The 19,386-nt window shown below is 43.2% G+C and overlaps 1 protein-coding gene across 1 annotated transcript in view; it reads left to right on the forward strand.

Moving 5' to 3' along the window:
- Positions 1–7,036: 7,036 nt before the first annotated feature.
- Positions 7,037–19,386, forward strand: part of slc6a22.1 (solute carrier family 6 member 22, tandem duplicate 1) — a 59,183-nt gene continuing 46,833 nt past the window's right edge. Inside the window, exons 1-2 of the mRNA XM_034166416.1 lie at positions 7,037–7,247; positions 13,781–13,965. Of these exons, the coding sequence (XP_034022307.1) occupies positions 13,785–13,965 (181 nt within the window). The 5' untranslated portion in view covers positions 7,037–7,247; positions 13,781–13,784. The remainder of the gene's footprint in view (positions 7,248–13,780; positions 13,966–19,386) is intronic.

The following is a 19,386-nucleotide window of genomic DNA, read 5'->3' on the forward strand; positions in this document are numbered from 1 at the left end:
CCACCATCCACAAACCCAGCTCCAGCTGCAAGTAGAGTTCCAGGTATTCCTGCAAAAAGTTCAGAACAAACACGGTATGTGCGTTCGGCACAGAAACAACGGCTGAGAGAATTACCTGAGTGGTAAACTGATATCTCGGCAGAGATGTGGTGTCTCCTCCAGTCTTTTATGGGATGGGATAGTGATGAGATGATTTCTGACAGCTGTTAGTCCTGGCTCCTGGGTGGTGACTGCGCCCTCTGGTGCCTGAAACCTGACAACAGGCAGGGCGCCCTCTGGCGTTGGCCAGCAGTACCTCCTCTTCGGGCGGCCCACACAACAACAAAGTTGCCTCAAGGCGCTTCACACAAGTAATGTATAACCTTACCAACCCCCAGAGCAAGCACACAAGCGACGGTGGTAAGAAAAAACTCCCTCTGATGATTTGAGGAAGAAACCTCAATAGTGCAGCAGATAAGTGAAACAATCATGCAAATGGTGATAAAAGCATCATATTTGGCCGAAATACTCCTTAGACAATCCTCTTTTGAAAAAAACGATTGGCCACTTGACTTTTCAATCGGTGGTCAGGTCGGGGTCAATTGAAGAATTACACAGAAGTCAAAATTAAAAGATGCTCCAATCATATTGAAAAATATTCCACATTATTTGCCTGATCTGGATTTCAGAACATAGGAGCAGTATAAGGACTTGTGATGAAAAAAACCCTGTCACGGTGCACTTCAATTCCATGAAACACAATCTCTCCTTGTTGAGATACATTGGGATTGAACATGTAAAAGTCCCAAGAAGGGGAGGGATATCAACAGTATTCTTCTAAGAAGAGAGGCATTTTATATATTTTACCTCAATACCCTGTCACCTAAAGGCCTCAATTTGGATTTTGATTTAAAACCTTTTTTATATTGTGCTTATACTTGTTAAAAAATGTTGCTGTTGCTGTTTCTGATTTTGTTTTTGGTCTTTTGCTGTATGTGTTTAATTTTTTATCAGGATTGTTTGTTATCTCTAACAATTGCTTATCAGGCCTAATTAGAACAAGGTCAAGGTCAAGGTTTACTTTATTGTCCCAAGGGAAATTTGTCTTGAGCTTGCAATGCCATAATTAAAAAGTAAAACCACATACAATCATGCAACAACCACATAATATACCATTACATAAATAAAAAAATCACAGGAAACAGTCAGTTAAAATTAGATAATCTTCAGTGAGGCCCCTCAATGTCCGGTAATGCGTCTGTAGGTATTATCTAGATTTATTCAACAGAGCAATAGACAAAGGAACAAAGGATTTTTTAAATCTATTGCTCTTATACCTGACAGCCCGATACCTTCTCCCTGATGGCAAGAGCTCATATTCACTGAAAAGCGTGTGGGAAGGCTCCTTAAGAATATTTTTAGCTTGCGCCAGGACCAAGGTTTCAAAAATAGTTTTTAAAGAAGGATACTCTCTCTTGCCAATAATTTTCATGGCGTATCGAACTAGTTTCTCAATTTTGGATTTGCTCTGGACAGTAAGAGAGCCGAACCAAGCTACCATGCCTTATCTTATTAGGCTCTCCAGCACAGCATTATAAAAGGAAGCCAATATTGTTGAACTCACACCAAACAATCTGAGTCTTCTTAAAAAATGAAGCCTCTGGGACAATTTGCAGCATAAAAAATCCACATGCGCATTCCACTTGAGAAAACAGTCCACATAGACACCAAGATATTTAAAAGACTCTACCTGTTCTATCTCACTACCTCCAATAATGACCGGGTCATGGAACAGCAGCCCTTTGGGGTCAAAGACCATCTCTTTAGTTTTTACAACATTAAGAGTCAAGTGGTGCCTCACACACCACGAATGAAAAGAGTCTATTTAATCCATGTATATGGACGGACTCTCACCTGATGTCAGCAAACTCATAATGATTGTGTCAGAGAATTTCAAAATTTTGTTGTAATCTGACTGTTCACTCCTACACTCATTTGTATACAATGAAAAAAAGAATAGGAGAACTTACAGCTCCTTGGGGCACTCCAGTGCTACATATTTTGGCTTCAGATAAAGAATTATTTACCCTCACCTGTTGTGACCTATTTGTTAAAAAAGAATAAAACCACTTTACAAGAAAAGGGCTAACATTTAGGTCAATTAATTTCTGCATAAGTAAGTAAGGATGAAGCTGATGTAAAGTTGGCAAATAGAACACGTGCATAAGCATCTGGCTTTTCTAGATGTTTACAGATCATATGCAACATGCTAACAATGGCATCGGTCGTGCCAATACCCTCTTTATATGCAAATTGAAAATGATCCAGGTGAGGAGACACTTCTGATTTCAACCTGTTCACCATAATTTTCTCGAAACATTTCATGACAATACTTGTCAAGGCCACAGGTCTATAATCTTTGTTTGTGGCTGGACAAGAAATCTTTGGTATAGGTATGATAATTGACTTTTTCCAGAACTGTGGAACTAAACAACTTGTGGCAGACATTTGAAAAATAGGGCAAAAGGCCTTAGCTAGCTGCTCTGCACAGTTTTTGAGAAGAAAGGCTGACAGACCATCTGGACCAGCAGCTTTTTTACTGGAGACTTTGCTAAAAATAGCTTGAGTCTCCTGTAAATCAATGTCAAAACTTTTAATATCCGTGTCCACCATTAAATCAAAAGCAAAGTTCATGTCATTCTCAACATCAAACCTCAGAAAAAAATCATTTAAACTGTTAGCAAATTCCTCATCATTCATAGTTATCAAGTGCTGTTTGTTTGTGTTCATGCCTATAATCCTCTTCATTAAGCCCCAAAGTTTTTTATTGTCCATGGAGTTCAGGCTCCTTTCCAAGCGTTCACGCTCCTTTTCTCTTGCATTTTTAAGCACAACATTTAGTTCCTTTTGGGCTACAGCTGCTGCTATTCTATCCTTGTTTTTAAAAGCCAGTCGCTTTTTCTTTATGCTGTTTTTTACTTCACTAGTTACATAAGACTTATTATTAGCAAAGTGTGTAATTTGTTTCTTTGATACAATGTCCACACAAAAATGTATATAGTCTGTAATAGTTTCTGTGGCTTCATTTAACTCCAACTTGTGAAAAATGCTCCAGTCCGTGCAAGAAAAACATGCTTTCAGTGTCTCCACACTGTCCTCAGTCCACACCAGCACAGATTTGTGCTGTGGCTTTGATGATTTAAGCACTGTTTTATATGTGGGCATTAGCTGGACAGTGGCATGATCTGAGTTTGCAAGTGGAGGAAGTGCCTTTGCTCTATAAGCACTTTTTATATTTCCAAAACATTTGTCCAAAACCTTGTCCTTCCGAGTGCCACATTTAACATACTGATAAAAACCAGGCAACGCCTGCTCCAGGTGGCAGTGATTAAAATCACCCAGAATAAAGACAGCGGCTGCAGGGGTACGTTGAAGCTGATTCTGTACGCACTCAGACAACCGATTTGCAGCTCTTTTTACGTTCCGTCAGGCGGAACATAAGCCGCTAAGATTAAGATGTTACCAAATTCCCGGGGTAAATAAAACGGACGCAGGGACAAACAAAGCAGTTCCAAGTCCTGGTCACTTGACCGTTCACGGACAGTGTACTGTTTGCACCATTCACTCTTAATATAGACACAGAGCCCCCCTCCTCTGGTCTTTTCCGATGATGCAGTCCTGTCTGCGCGCACACAAAAAAAGCCACCGATGTCAACTAAATTGTCTGGAATTTCTGGCTTTAACCATGTCTCTGTTGGCACAATAGCGCATGACTCCCTGTACTCGTGACAGTAACGACAGTTTAGACGCAGCTCATCAATCTTACCGGACAGTGACCGCACGTTACTTAAAATCATAGAGGGGAACGGTGGTTTATTCCCTCTCCTCCGAAGCCGCTGCCGGACAGCCCCCCGTTTACCTCTCTTTCGCCGTTTCTTCAAACCGGCAGCAGATTTGCACTTTACCTCCACTGGTAAGCCACTTGGGGGCGAGGTGCCTTTGTACCGAAAATCCAGCAAAAACTCTCTTGAGTAGATTAACTGTCGGGTGTAGTTTGATGTTGTTGAGAGTGCCGATGGAAAGCTCTTGCAAGTGGCTTCGCTCACTGCCAAGAGTAGCAGAAATAGCAGCAGCAGGTGCAGCCTCATGACTCCACCGGTGGTTTGGAGCTTCCCCATTCGAACCGGCTACAGTAATCCACCACAATCTTGTAAAATTACTCAGAAGACACCGACTGTTTCCCGTAGCAAGCACACAATTCCTCACAACCACCTTAAAATAAGCTAAAATGTAAAAAAAAAAAAAAAAAAATTAAAAAAATCACAGCACTACAGCCCCGGTCGCAACAGTGCTGCGCCCAGCTGAACACCATACGATAGAACATCTGACTATCAGCTGATTACCTAGCTGCCAATCAGCTGTGCAGGCCTCCTCTACTTATTCTGTTTTTTAACTTTTGTAAAATGCCTGAAGATCTATGATTGAAACGTTTCTACTTCCAATAAATTAAGTCTTTTACAAGCAGTGTGCAGATCCTTCCCCCTTCTACGTACGTTTTTTTGATTTGCCACCTGCTGATGTTTTTGTCTTGGATGTGCGCGCCCTCCACTACTCTTTATGGTAAATCTGCATGGAGTGCACAGTTCTCAAAAACTGAGTGACTGTGCAAGAAGGAGAAGAGTAAGGAACGCCACCAAGACACCCAGACAACCCAGAAGACGTTATAGGCTTATGTGGCTGTGATTGGAGAAATTGTGCACCATGTAAATTTTGCATTTTGCATCACCACTCTTAGCTTCATAGTGGAATAGAGCAGAGAAAGATATTCTTTTACCAAAACAACATGTCAGATGTATCTTCTGGGTATTTGTAGCTAAACTTTCAAGTCTTATTTTTAAGATACTGTATTCCTCCTCTATACCTCTTCATCATGAAGCTGTATACTGTAACTGTATCAGAATTTTGGTAGTTCCCGCTTCAGCTGCCAGGGAGCTGGCAGTCAAAGGGAAGTACTAAAATTAATTGCCTACATATGGTGTCAGGATGTCAAAGCAGCATGATGATGAATTCTCACCACAAGACAGGACAAGAAACTTATATTTTGTAATCTCGACAAATGAATATACCAGCTGCATTTTGGCATTATTCCTATGTTATCTAAGCCCATTTTGCTCCATCTGATGGTTGTTTATGCACCTCCAAATGGCAATGCTCTACGTTAACACCCACCAGTCTATGGTTAAAACCGTAGGTTACCTCGTGGGGTACATCATCAATGATGTCAGTTTAGACAGCCCTATAATTCAGAAACATAACATTACAACTTGGAAACAGTGTGATGTATCTAGCATGGTAGTAACTTGATAATAAATTCATTAATTAATTTTGTATACTGGCTTACTCCAGTCAAGTGTCACAGAAGGGCTGGAGCCTGTCCTAGTAGTCATAGGGTGGCATACACCCTGGACAGAATGCCAGTCTATCACAGAGACACATATAGACAGACAAAGTCATTCACACTCACAGCTATGAGCAATTTAAAGGCTCCAAATCACTTAAACCGCATGTCTTTAGAAGTGACGGAAAGCCGGAGCATCCTTAGGGAACCCACGTAAACAAGGGAGAACATGCAAACTCCACGCAGAAAGGATCAGGTGGGAAGCAATCCTACAACCTTCTTGCTGTGAGCCAACAGTGCTAACAACTAAGTCACCTCGCCGCCCTTCAATAATAAATCAACATAAAAAAAGAGTGTATTTATACCAGGCACCAGGTTCTTCAGAAACTCGAGATCCATGATAAAGTGGAAGAAGAACAAAAACAGGGACAAAGTTGATAAGACACTGGCCGGGAACATGACTGAACAAGCACAAATCGACAGCTGCTGGTATTGGCGTTGTGTGCCGTCAAGTATAGCACACCAAAGGTTGCCAGTAGTGTGCCACGCACACAGCTGCTGTGTGAGAGGGGCTTAAGAGACATAAGGTGCCCTGTCACTTGCATGACTTTTGCCATGCTTTGTTCCGCTGGCTGACACACATTGTGCGCTGGACACTGCGTATATAAAATAATTATTTTGTAGCAGATGAATCATTTTCTGTCCGTGTTGGTTGTTGAAAACAGCTCTAATTGCTTCCAGAATCAAAGAGGAGTGCTACTTGTGTTTGCGCACTTAATGAGTTGGAGAATGTATTTGGAGCCATCTAAAATTTATAGCAATTATTCGTCATGTTTATATTGTAATAGCTTGGTAAAACAGTTGCATGTTCATCCCTTCTTCTGTGCAACTGTAAAAGTATGTTTATGATAGATGTAACATCTCGTTATAATCGATCAGACGGGCTGCGCTCTGATGCGGTGCACTGATGCAATCACTTGCAATCACATGAAGAGTTTTTGACTTGTTTGCGTAATGTTCACGTGAAGCTCACGTAATTAATGTATGATGGAGATTTTGGACATTTCAAAATTTTCTTTGCGCATGTGCACGAACCTGCGCACAGTTTACACAAGTTTACAACAAGGTTACTCTCATGCACTGCAGAGTGCGTGCAAGTGCGTGGATCAAAATCATGCAAGTGTCAGGGGGCCTTTACTGGCAGAGGTGGATTGAAGTGTTGGGAACACAAACAGCACTGTATTCTTTACACAATACGTTATTTCTCAATGGGACCAAGCATTTATATTCATAGATGTGTCGATGGCTTCTCTCTGAAAATAATTTGGCTGAATATATCATGGCATTAACACATCTTCCTAAGACCGAACATAACATTTTAAAAAATAAAAAGTAAAAAAGAAGCCTCCTTGGGACTTTGGGGGCTCTGTATTACAAAAAAAAAAAAAACACTCACACTGCTCGCAGCCAAAAACACTGCAGCTCTGTATATGTGCTCTCAAATACCAAGTACAAAACTATTCTCCTCACTCAGTCTCCGCCTCAGTTTGCCCATTCAGAAACCCACAATGCCCCCCCCCCCCACCACCACCACAACACACATACACACACACACACACACACGCTCTCTTGCTCTCTCTCTCTCTCTCTCTGTCATTGTCTCAAACACACACACACACACACACACACACACAGCTCTGTCACTTCACATGGGCCCACTCATATTTGGGGCTGGGAAGAGCATTGGTCTTGGAGAGAGTGGGGGCATTAGAGTTATTTTCCACCACCCCAGGAGGCACCAGATGAATTACATCTCAGGCGAAACGGAAGCATAAAGCACAGACTACTGAAGTGTGGCTGGTTTTCTCAGGTACTTTTTTAAATCAATTCCTTTGCCTTATGTTCACAAGCAAGTTTATGTTCTGGTTCTTTCTTTATCGTATGACTTGTGAATTTGTCCTAGAGGTGCAGACTGGAGCAAGCTGTTTCTTCGTGCTTCACAGACAAAGCTTTTGTGGTTGCACTTGTGCTTAATGCCTGTTGCTCTATAATGTAGGCCAAAGGTGACTGGCTATGCAGCAAAGTGGCTATTTCCCCATGTTTAGTGTGTCATCTCAGGCAGATCTGAGATCAGTCAGCGCTGCATGTTGCTGTCTTGATTAAAACTGAATGTGTTTAAAAAAAATTGTGAATATTTCATTTTCAGTATCTTCAAGAAAAAAAAACTACAGCAAAAAGCACACTTATAAAGCTAACGTCCTCTAGGGCAGGGTTGGGCAACCTGTTCCAGAAAGAGCCATGAGGGTGCAGGTTTTCTTTGCAGCCACTGACTCCACCAGGTGATTTCACTGATTAACTGATTCCATCTGCTCAAAGTGATATTAATCAGTAAAAATCACCTGGTGGAGTCAGTGGCTGCAAAGAAAACCTGCACCCTCATGGCTCTTTCTGGAACAGGTTGCCCACCCCTGCTCTAGGGGTTGGTAAGGTTAGACTTTAGTTGTGTGAAGCGCATTTGACCCATTTGACTTCAAGCTTGGTTTGTACTCTGACATGCACTGTCAACTGTGGGACCTTATATGCGCACAGGTGTGTGTCTTTCCAAATCATGTCCAATCAATTGAATTTACCCCAGGTGGGCTCCAGTTAAATTGTAGAAACATCTAATTATGGGGTATTGTGTGCAGAATTTTGAGGAAAAAAATTAATTTCATCCATTTTGGAATACGTCTGCATCATAGCAAATGTGGAAAAAATTGAAGTGTTGTGAATACTTTCCAGATGCACTGTATTTATGCTCCAGACTGCATGCTTGTTGTGCACAAACCTGGGGGCAAGTCTGGGTGACCTGGTGAGGCCTGTGTTCTTTTGTCTCTGGACTTGCTGTAGTGGGATCTTTTGTGCTCCTACTGCTGCCAATATTAATATAGAGCGACTACTGCCAATTGTAATATTTGCCTCACCTTGATCCAGCACACTGATTACATTTTGGATGTGCGTGTCTGTTTGATTCACCCACTACTGCCACGCCCTGAGACCAATTTATTTATTTATTGTAATATTTGACAGCAAATGATAAATGTACAAAGCTGCAATGACAGCGCTGAAGGAGAGCGATGCCAACTGTACCAGAACGCTGAGCCACTGCAGAATGGTAGGTGAACACAGAACCCAGGCGGCCGCGACGGAGCTGACAAGATGTTGGTGGATCAAAGAGATAAATGGTTAGAAGGAGTCACAAACTAGAAAAAAAACAGAGGTCAGGATACCACACAGGTAGAACTGAGTTTCTGTAGAGAGAACAGACCAGGGCTTAAATACAGGTGGAGGTGATTGCTAACAGGTGTGCTGGAGAGACAGGAAGGCAGGGGGAGCAAGAGCAAATCCAAAGCAGTACAACACAATGGCTGCATGTTAATATTGTCAAGTTATTCATCAGATGGTACCTGTCTCCTCATCCATGTTCAAGAACTGTGCAGACCAACTGTCCCCGGTCTTCACAGACATCTTCAACACCTCACCAGGTGCCAGGATGTTTCAAAGACTCCACCATCATCCCCATCTCCAAAAAATAAAGAACTTCAGGACTCTGACCCTGACCTGAATTCCCTGCAGTTCGGCCACAAAGCCAACAGGTCGGTAGACGACCCTTTCAACGTGGGCCTCCACCTCATCCTCCAGCATCTGGACTTCCCAGGAACCTACTCAAGGATTCTGTTTGTGGACATCAGCTCTGCTTTCAGTACCATCATCCCAGCCCTGCTGCAGGAAAAGCTCTCTCAGCTTGGTGTGCCTGACTCCACCTGCAGGTGGATCACTGACTTCCTGTCCAACAGGAGGCAGCATCTTAAGCTAGGGGGTCACGTCTCCGATACACGGTCCATCAATACCGGATTCCCCCAAGGCTGCGTTCTTCCCCTCTACTCTTCTCCCTGTACACCAACAGCTGCACCTCTAGTCACCAGTTTGTAAAGCTTGCGGATGATACAACCCTCATCGGACTCATCTCTGATGGGGACTCGTCTGTCTACAGATGGGAGATCGATCAATTGGTGTCCTGGTACAAACAAAACAATCGGGAGCTCAATGCCCTCAATGCAAGACAGTGGAGATGGTTGTTGCCCCCATTTGCCATTGTAGAGTCCTTCCATTACTTGGGGATCACCAACACCCAGGACCTCGAGTGAGAGCTGAAGGTCAGCTCTCTCAACAAGAGAGCATAGGATGTACTTTCTGTGGCAGCTAAGGAACTTCAACCTGCCAAAAACAATGATGGTGAACTTCTTCAATGCCATCATTGAGTCCATCATCTCCTCCTCCATCACCATCTTGTACTCTGCTGCCACTGCTAAGGATAGGAGCAGAGTGCAGCATATCATCCACGAAGTAGAGAAGGTGATTGACTGCAATCTGCCATCTCTCCAGGATCTGTACACCCCCAGGGCCCTGAGCTGATTTTGCGTCTTGAGGTTTTAGTCCTGATGGACCTCAGCCGTCTGCAAGAGGGAAGGGCAACAAAAAGTTTGTGTCCTGAGTGAGAGAGATCGGCTACTATCTTCCTTGCTCACCTCAGGGCCCTGGAGGTGTAGAGGTCCTGTAGGGATGGCAGATTGCAGTGGATCACCTTCTGTGCTGCGTGGATGACATGCTGCAGTCTGCTACTGTCCTTAGCAGTGGCAGCAGCATACCAGACGGTGATGGAGGAGGAGATGATGATGATGATGGAAAGTGTGAAAAAGCGTGTAAATCATCGTTGCAGACTCTTGTAAGTTCACATATACCAGTCCTATGGAGATACCTTTCATGGTCAAAGGTCAAGGTCACAGGAAGGTCAAACACTACAATCACCAAAAAAAAAATTCCTGGTTGCAATTTGTGCTTTTGCCAAATTTGGCATGAATATAATGAATGGCTTTGCCCATCAGTCCCTCTTCCTGCTTACACAGAAGAACATTCAGGAAATGCTTCCCCATATCAAACATCGTTTTCCAGTGTCAAAATGATGACATTAATAGGGCATGAAATGAATAACTGAAATTTCCACAACCCGCTCACATGACATCTTGATTTTGATATGACTGGAACAGCTGTATCAATTTTTAATCACGATTTATTTTGAAACTCTTTGGTGTGATGCTCTAAAAGCCCCCACCTTTGAGAGTGTCTACAAATAGACATGGGAGGACATTGTTCTGAGGTGACCCCAATGTCTCGACTCAGCCAAAATCCACACGACAGACAATAACTAAAAGGAAACTGTACACAGCAATGTGTCCTGCAACATGCAGCATTTAGTAGATTTAAGCTTTATAAAGTCATCAGAGAAGCTTTTAGACTTTTGAATATCACAAACATGCAATAGTTAAAACTCTAGCAGGCTTAATTAAAGAACTGTTATGAAAACTGTGCTTAGATCATTATTCCCGCATATGATTCCACTGATCTCAATGAAACTGCACAAGATTTAAAAATTGTCAAGTTCTTCTTGTTCCCAAATAGCACTTGACATACGAGGGCTGTCAATAAAGTAACGGTCCTTTTTATTTTTTTCAAAAACTATATGGATTTCATTCATATGTTTTTACGTCAGACATGCTTGAACCCTCGTGCGCATGCGTGAGTTTTTCCACGCCTGTCGGTGACGTCATTCGCCTGTGAGCACTCCTTGTGGGAGGAGTCGTCCAGCCCCTCGTCGGAATTCCTTTGTCTGAGAAGTTGCTGAGAGACTGGCGCGTTGTTTGATCAAAATTTTTTCTAAACCTGTGAGACACATCGAAGTGGACACGGTTCGAAAAATTAAGCTGGTTTTCAGTGAAAATTTTAACAGCTGATGAGAGATTTTGAGGTGATTCTGTCGCTTTAAGGACTTTTCACGGTGCGAGACGTCGCGCTGCGCTCTCAGGCAGCGTCATCAGCCTGTTCAAGCTGAAAACCTCCACATTTCAGGCTCTATTGATCCAGGACGTCGTGAGAGAACAGAGAAGTTTCAGAAGAAGTCGGTTTCAGCATTTTATCCGGATATTCCACTGTTAAAGGAGATTTTTTTAATGAAAGACGTGCGGACGGATCCGCGCGTCGGGACGCAGCCGACGCGGTGCGGCGGCACAGGAAAAACACCTCCGTGTTGATAACCATTTGTAAAATCCAGGCGGCTTTTGATGGCTTTCAGTGGAGTGAGTATATGAGAAATTGTTTAACAGGCAGGACATGTTCCAACTTGTCCTTAAGGCTTTCAACAGAGGTGTTTTTCCTGTGGCGGAGCGTCGCGGCGGCTGCGTCCCGACGCGCGGACCCGTCCGCACGTCTTTCATTAAAAAAATCTCCTTTAACAGTGGAATATCCGGATAAAATGCTGAAACCGACTTCTTCTGAAACTTCTCTGTTCTCTCACGACGTCCTGGATCAATAGAGCCTGAAATGTGGAGGTTTTCAGCTTGAACAGGCTGATGACGCTGCCTGAGAGCGCTGAGCGACGTCTCGCACCGTGAAAAGTCCTTAAAGCGACAGAATCACCTCAAAATCTCTCATCAGCCGTTAAAATTTTCACTGAAAACCAGCTTAATTTTTCGAACCGTGTCCACTTCGATGTGTCTCACAGGTTTAGAAAAAATTTTGATCAAACAACGCGCCAGTCTCTCAGCAACTTCTCAGACAAAGGAATTCCGATGAGGGGCTGGACGACTCCTCCCACAAGGAGTGCTCACAGGCGAATGACGTCACCGACAGGCGTGGAAAAACTCACGCATGCGCACGAGGGTTCAAGCATGTCTGACGTAAAAACAAATGAATGAAATCCATATAGTTTTTGAAAAAAATAAAAAGGACCGTAACTTTATTGACAGCCCTCGTAAGCAGATCATTTTAGGCATCTGTTACTGGTAAACAGAATCTACCATCCCTGGTTCTCAAGACCAGGTACCTAAGTGGCTCTACTCTTCTTTTTTTAGATATTTAGATATACTTTAGTATATGTTAGTAGAGTTCTACCTTAGATTTGGAATGTATAATAGAAGATATACCTTACTGAATTTTCATGACAGGTGAAAGCTAAATATGAGTCACTGGTCTGGACTTATTATTAAGGGACCTATGTAAGACATTTTCAGATTGGAATGTATCAGGACTACTCATATTTCCTCGATGCACCTACACAGTAAAATCACCAGTGTAAAACTGACACTGACAGTGTTAATTTAACACAGGTGATTTTACAGTATACTGTAAACAAAAATAGTTTTCTAAAGGAACATTTTACCCGGCTGTGGCAGATAAATGGTTATTTTAGAGCGGTGGGGATAGACCCATTGTCTATGTAGGTGGTTGCCATCCAGGACCTATTGCAGTTTCTTGACGTCATTGATGTGGCGAAGCGTGACACCAGTGTATGCTCCCACTCTTAACTTGAACGAAATGAACATGGCAGTAAACATGTTTTCAGCACTATCCAGTAAATCCTGTTCATAAATGATCTTTACAATAAATACAGACCAAAAAACAAACAAAACTGAAGTGGTTTGGCAAAGGGGCTTGAATGTCTCAGGATCTTGTTGGTATTTAACTATGACATAGTGGCAACATATTTTCCAGTCTGTTTCATTCCCACATCCAATCCACAGGCTACTACACAAAAGCAACATTGAGGACAGAATTACTTTGGTGCCCAGAAACCAGAACTGCCCCCCCATACACACACACACACATCCCCAGTGCCCTGATGGCTCTTGTGTGAAAGACTGCTGGCATTGTTTGGAATATGAATATTAATATACAATGACTACACCACGTTACTGTGCAGCTGTGTTTGGTAATGTTTTTTAGGTATACCATAGGGTCACCACCCAGTAAATGTGTTCTTATTCATTATTTATTAACAGTACATATGAAAACCAACATATCGTACAGTAAATAATACACAAACACTAAAATTGTGGGCAATTGTCATTTAAATCAGCTATTCCCAAACTTAAAAATACCAGTGCTGACTTCAAAATGTGAAAATCATCTGGGACCCACCAAGGCCTATAGTCACAATTTACAATCAAATCTCAGAGCTTTGTTTCACTACTTTTATTTTATTAGTATTATTATTGTTATTATTATTATTATTATCATTATTATTATTATTATTTGTTTTGAAAAAGGGAACCACGAAGGTCCTGTCCCAACTGGAGTACCTTCACAGCCCACACTTTGGGAATCACTGATTTATATTCATAATTTACTAATATTTGGGGGCAGGTTTGAAGGGGACAAAGACTGTAAACATTGTTTTGGGTGTAATTCTGTTACTGCGTACAATTTTGGTGTTACAGAGTAACAAAATTACACTAAATTGCTTATGTGCCCTCCCATCTGTAAACCACCCCTCTAATATTTTTATATAAACTATTCTTCCTTTTACAGTGCAATGGATAAATCATATGAACCTGAGGACAGGTTCAAAGTGGCCACAGCCCATCCTGCACCCAGGAGCCCAAGCAGAGGACAGTGGTCTAATAAAATTGAGTTCCTGTTGGCTGTTGCAGGACAAATTATAGGTTTGGGAAATGTGTGGAGGTTCCCTTATCTGTGCTACAAAAATGGAGGCGGTAAGTTTCATATCTATCAATAGGAATAGCACTGGGGGAGCAAGGAGTTTTCTTGAGAAAGTGATTGTACTTTATAATTTTTGTGTTTACAGTGAAAGCTGCACCAGCAACATTTTTAATTGTTTTATATATATATATATATATATATATATATATATATATATATATATATATACGCGCAAAAGACGCGCAAAGCCTCTGCTCCTCTTTCCATGACAAAAACTCCTGTAACAGTGGAATGTGCCGTTCATTTCCAAACTGGACGCTGTGTTTTATCCGGGACATCGTCTGACTAGCACAGGAATTGTGAAAAGACGTGGACATTTTCTTTTTCGGCACATTGAGAAAGATATGCGGAGGAATTCCGCGCGTCGCGGCGGTGCCGCATGGCGCAAAGCAACACTGTGATGAAGCCTCATGGGACATGTTCTGGCATGTCCAGGCACATCCACAATCACTCGATGGAAAAACCACCGACAGCTGTCTGAACGCCATCTCAAAGCCGTCCTGTGAGACCAAAACGGAGGTGGTTTTGTCCCGCTCCAGTAGAGAGCGAATCCATCGTGATGCGCGAAACCTCCGCTTGGCTTTCCATGACAAAATCTCTTGTTAAAAGTGAAATCTGCCGGAAAATGGTTGATGTCCAGCTCTTGTGATAACCAGAGAAAGTGCACACGACGGTCCCGGCTCCACAGAGCCATCCGTTTAGAAATGATCCGGTGGTTGTGGCTCTCGATGGCGGCACGGAGCGCGGTGCGCCGAGCGTCCTTAAAGCTGTAGTAACAGTCCTTATTCTCTGTGAAGCCCGTAAAATTTTCACCGAAAGCCAGATAAATTTTTCGAATGGTTTCCAGCTGCCAGTCTCTAACAATTTCTGAAAAAATTCTGATGGAAAAAAAGCCCAAATCATTCCGCCATTTCCTGACAATGAAAATCCGCCGAGGGGGTGGACCACTCCTCACTCAAAGCCTGCTCACAGGCGAATGACGCAACCGACAGGCGTGGAAAAACTCACGCATGCGCACAAGGGTTCAAGCTTGTCTGACGCAATCACACGTGATTCAAATCCATATGATTTTTGAAAAAAATAATAAGGTCGGATACTTTTCTAATAGACCTCGTATATACAGTGAGGAAAATAAGTATTTGAACACCCTGCGGTTTTGCAAGTTCTCCCACTTAGAAATCATGGAGGGGTCTGAAATTTTCATCTTAGGTGCATGTCCACTGTGAGAGACATAATCTTAAAAAAAAATTTTAATTGCACCTGTTTGAACTTGTTACCTGTATAAAAGACACCTGTTCACACACTCAATCAATCACACTCCAACCTGTCCACCATAGCCAAGACCAAAGAGCTGTCTAAGGACACCAGGGACAAAACTGTAGACCTGCACAAGGCTGGGATGGACTACAGGACAACAGGCAAGCAGCTTGGTAGAAGACAACAACTGTTATGATTATTTATTAGAAAGTGGAAGAACCAGGAGATGACTGTCAATCTCCCTCAGTCTGGGATTCCATGCAAGATCTCACTTTGTGGGGTAAGGATGATTCTGACAAAGCTCAGAACTACACAGGAGGACCTGGTCAATGACCTGAAGAGAGCTGGGACCACAGTCACAAAGATTACATGAGTAACACATGATGCTGTCATGGTTTAAAATCCTGCAGGGCAGCAAGGTCCCCCTGCTCTAGCCAGCACATGTCCAGGCCCGTTTGAAGTTCACCAGTGACCATCTGGATGATCCAGAGGAGGCATGGGAGAAGATCATGTGGTCAGATGAGACCAGAATAGAGCTTTTTGGAATCAACTCCACTTACCATGTTTAGAGGATGAGAACAACCCCAAGAAAAAAAGGTCCTGGAGTGGCCTGGCCAGTCTTCAGACCTGAACTCAATGGAAAATCTTTGGAGGGAGCTGAAACTCCAAACCTGAAAGATCTAGAGAAGATCTGTGTGGAGGAGTGGACCAAAATCCCTGCTGCAGTGTGTGCAAACCTAGTGAAAAACTACAGGAAATGTTTGACCTCTGTGATTGCAAACAAAGGCTACTGCACCAAATATTAACATTGATTTTCACTAGAGTTCAAATACTTATTTGCAACAGTAACATACAAATAAATTATTAAAAAAATCGTACATTGTGATTTACGGATTTTTTTTTTTTTTAGATTATGTCTCTCACAGTGGACATGCACCTAAGATGAAAATTTCAGACCCCTCCATGATTTCTAAGTGGGAGAACTTGCAAAATCGCAGGGTAATACTTATTTTCCTCACTGTATATACGAGGTCTGTTAGAAAAGTATCGAACCTTTTTATTTTTTTCAAAAACCATATGGATTTGAATCACGTGTGATTGCATCAGCCAAGCTTGAACCTTTGTGCGCATGCGTGAGTTTTTTCACGCCTGCATTCGCCTGTGAGCAGGCTTTGTGTGAGCAGTGGTCCACCCCTCTCGTCGTTAAGGAAATGGCGGAATGATTTGGAGCTTTGCTGCATCAATTTTTTCCTGAAACTGTGAGAGACCTCCAGGTGGACACCATTCGGAAAATTAATATGGCTTTCAGGGACGATTTTATGGGGATTACACAGCCGGTTTAAAGACCGCCCACAGTGTCTGAGAGCGTGGCGCGCTCCGAGCGCCGATCGACAGGCTGACACCCCGCTGAAACAACCAGATCATTTCCAACGTGAAGGCTTTGTTGATCCGGGACGTCGTCTGACTTTCACAAAAAGGCAGAAGGCGTGGACATCCGCACTTTTTCGGCACATTCCAGGAGTTTTGTTACAGGAGTTTTTTCATGGAAAAAGAAGCGGATGAATGCACCACCATGCCGCTCATGGCGCGGGACAAAACCACCTCCGTGTTGGTCTCTCAGGACGGCTTTCAGGTGGCTTTCAGACGGCCTCCAGTTGCTTTTCAGTTGTGTGAATAACCGAGAAATTGAGCATGAGCTGGACATGCCCCAACATGTCCTGTGAGGCTTCATCACGGTGTTGCTTTGCGCCATGCGGCTCCGCCGCGACGCGCAGGATTCCTCCACTCCTCTTTCCATGACAAAAACTCCTGTAACAGTGGAATGTGCCGTTCATTTCTAAACTGGACGCTGTGTTGATCTGGTATGTCGTCTGACTAGCACAGGAATTGCGGAAGACGTGGACATCAGCACTTTTTCGGCACATTGAGACAGACGTGCGGAGGAATTCCGCACGTTGCGGCGGAGCCGCATGGTGCAAATCAACGCCGTGATGAAGCCTCACAGGACATGTTGGGGCATGTCCAGCTCATGCTCAATTTCTCGGATATTCACACGACTGAAAAGCAACCGGAGGCCGTCTGAAAGCCACCTGAAAGCCGTCCTGAGAGACCAACATGGAGGTGGTTTTGGCCCGCGCCATGAGCGGCACGGTGGCGCATTCATCCGCTTCTTTTTCCATGAAAAAAAACTCCTGTAACAGTGGAATGTGCCGAAAAAGTGCTGATGTCCACGCCTTCTGCCTTTTTGTGAAAGTCAGATGACGTCCCGGATCAACAAAGCCTTCACGTTGGAAACGATCTGGTTGTTTCAGCGGGGTTTGAGCCTGTCGATCGGCGCTCGGAGCGTGCCGCACTCTCAGACGCTGTGGGCGGTCTTTAAACTGGCTGGAACACTCCTTAATCTGTGTAATCCCCATAAAATCATCCCTGAAAGCCATATTAATTTTCCGAATGGTGTCCACCTGGAAGTCTCTCATAGTTTCAGGAAAAAATTGATGCAGCAAAGCTCCAAATCATTCCGTCATTTCCTTAATGACGAGAGGGGTGAACCAGTGCTCACTCAAAGCCTGCGCACAGGTGAATGACGCAACCGACAGGCGTGAAAAAAACTCATGCATGCGCACGAAGGTTCAAGCTTGGCTGATGCAATCACACGTGATTCAAATCCATATGGTTTTTGAAAAAAATAAAAAGGTTCGATACTTTTCTAACAGACCTCGTATATATATATATATATATATATATATATATATATATATATATATATATATATATAAAGCGCAATGCTAAAATACCCTCGGCCGTATGAGCATAAAAATAGGAAACATAATGTGACATTTTGGCCTCTTAAAATAGGTCAAGGTTAGCCATCTTTGAACTTGTCCAAGGTCTGTGTCTCGAGACTGTTCCCTGTAAATTTGAAGACCCTGGCAGTAATAGGACTGGACTTATGCAAAGCACAGACAGACGGACAGATGCAAAGCCTTCGCAATATCCAATGGCCATATTTTGGCCTCGGGTAATAAGAACTACCATGTAAAAGTGTTCATTTGTAAGTGAGCTATCATAGTGGGGCCTAAAACAATGCAAATATGCAGATTTTAACAGATTAAATACTGTACCTAACAGATTAGGTATTATTTGGTGTTGCACATTTAAAAACTTTGACAATAGGTCAAGCCACCCTGCAGACAAAATATTTTCATTCACATAACATTCACACATCTTGCTTGCCTCTACTGGTGGTTGGCTCTCACTGCGGTATTGTATCACTTCCTGTTCCGGAGCACAGCGGTGTTTTTCTGTATCTGTTAGCTGTTTAATCTGCGCAGCTAGATTGATCTAGTTATCTAGATTACGATTTGTTTCCCAGTGTAATCTTTATGTGCCTTAACTAAAGCACTCCTTCTGCTGAATCACCTCTAAATTATTTACACATTATTCACTTTGCGTGTTTTTAGGAATCCGCTAGCTTAGCGTAGCTACTAGCTCTTAGCCGATTTAGCATGGCGGCTTCTCCTGTCTCTCCCGCACTTTTCTGCTCTGGGTGTGAAATGTTTAGTTATTCCTCGGCCTCCTTTAGCAGTAACGGTACTTGTAATAAGTGTAGCTTATTCGTAGCTTTGGAGGCCAAGCTGGGCGAATTGGAGACTCGGCTCCGCACCGTGGAAAATTCTACAGCTAACCAGGCCCCTGTAGTCGGTGCAGACCAAGGTAGCTTAGCCGCCATTAGTTACCCCCTGGCAGATCCCGAGCAGCCGGGAAAGCAGGCTGACTGGGTGACTGTGAGGAGGAAGCGTAGCCCTAAACAGAAGCCCTGTGTACACCGCCAACCCATTCACATCTCTAACCGTTTTTCCCCACTCGACGACACACCCGCCGAGGATCAAACTCTGGTTATTGGCGACTCTGTTTTGCGAAATGTGAAGTTAGCGACAATCAATAGTCATTTGTCTTCCGGGGGCCAGAGCAGGCGACATTGAAGGAAATTTGAAACTGCTGGCTAAGGCTAAGCGTAAATTTGGTAAGATTGTAATTCACGTCGACAGTAATGACACCCGGTTACGCCAATCGGAGGTCACTAAAATTAACATTAAATCGGTGTGTAACTTTGCAAAAACAATGTAGGACTCTGTAGTTTTCTCTGGGCCCCTCCC

This window comes from Thalassophryne amazonica, chromosome 3, assembly GCF_902500255.1.
Source record: "Thalassophryne amazonica chromosome 3, fThaAma1.1, whole genome shotgun sequence".
NCBI lineage: Eukaryota > Metazoa > Chordata > Actinopteri > Batrachoidiformes > Batrachoididae > Thalassophryne > Thalassophryne amazonica.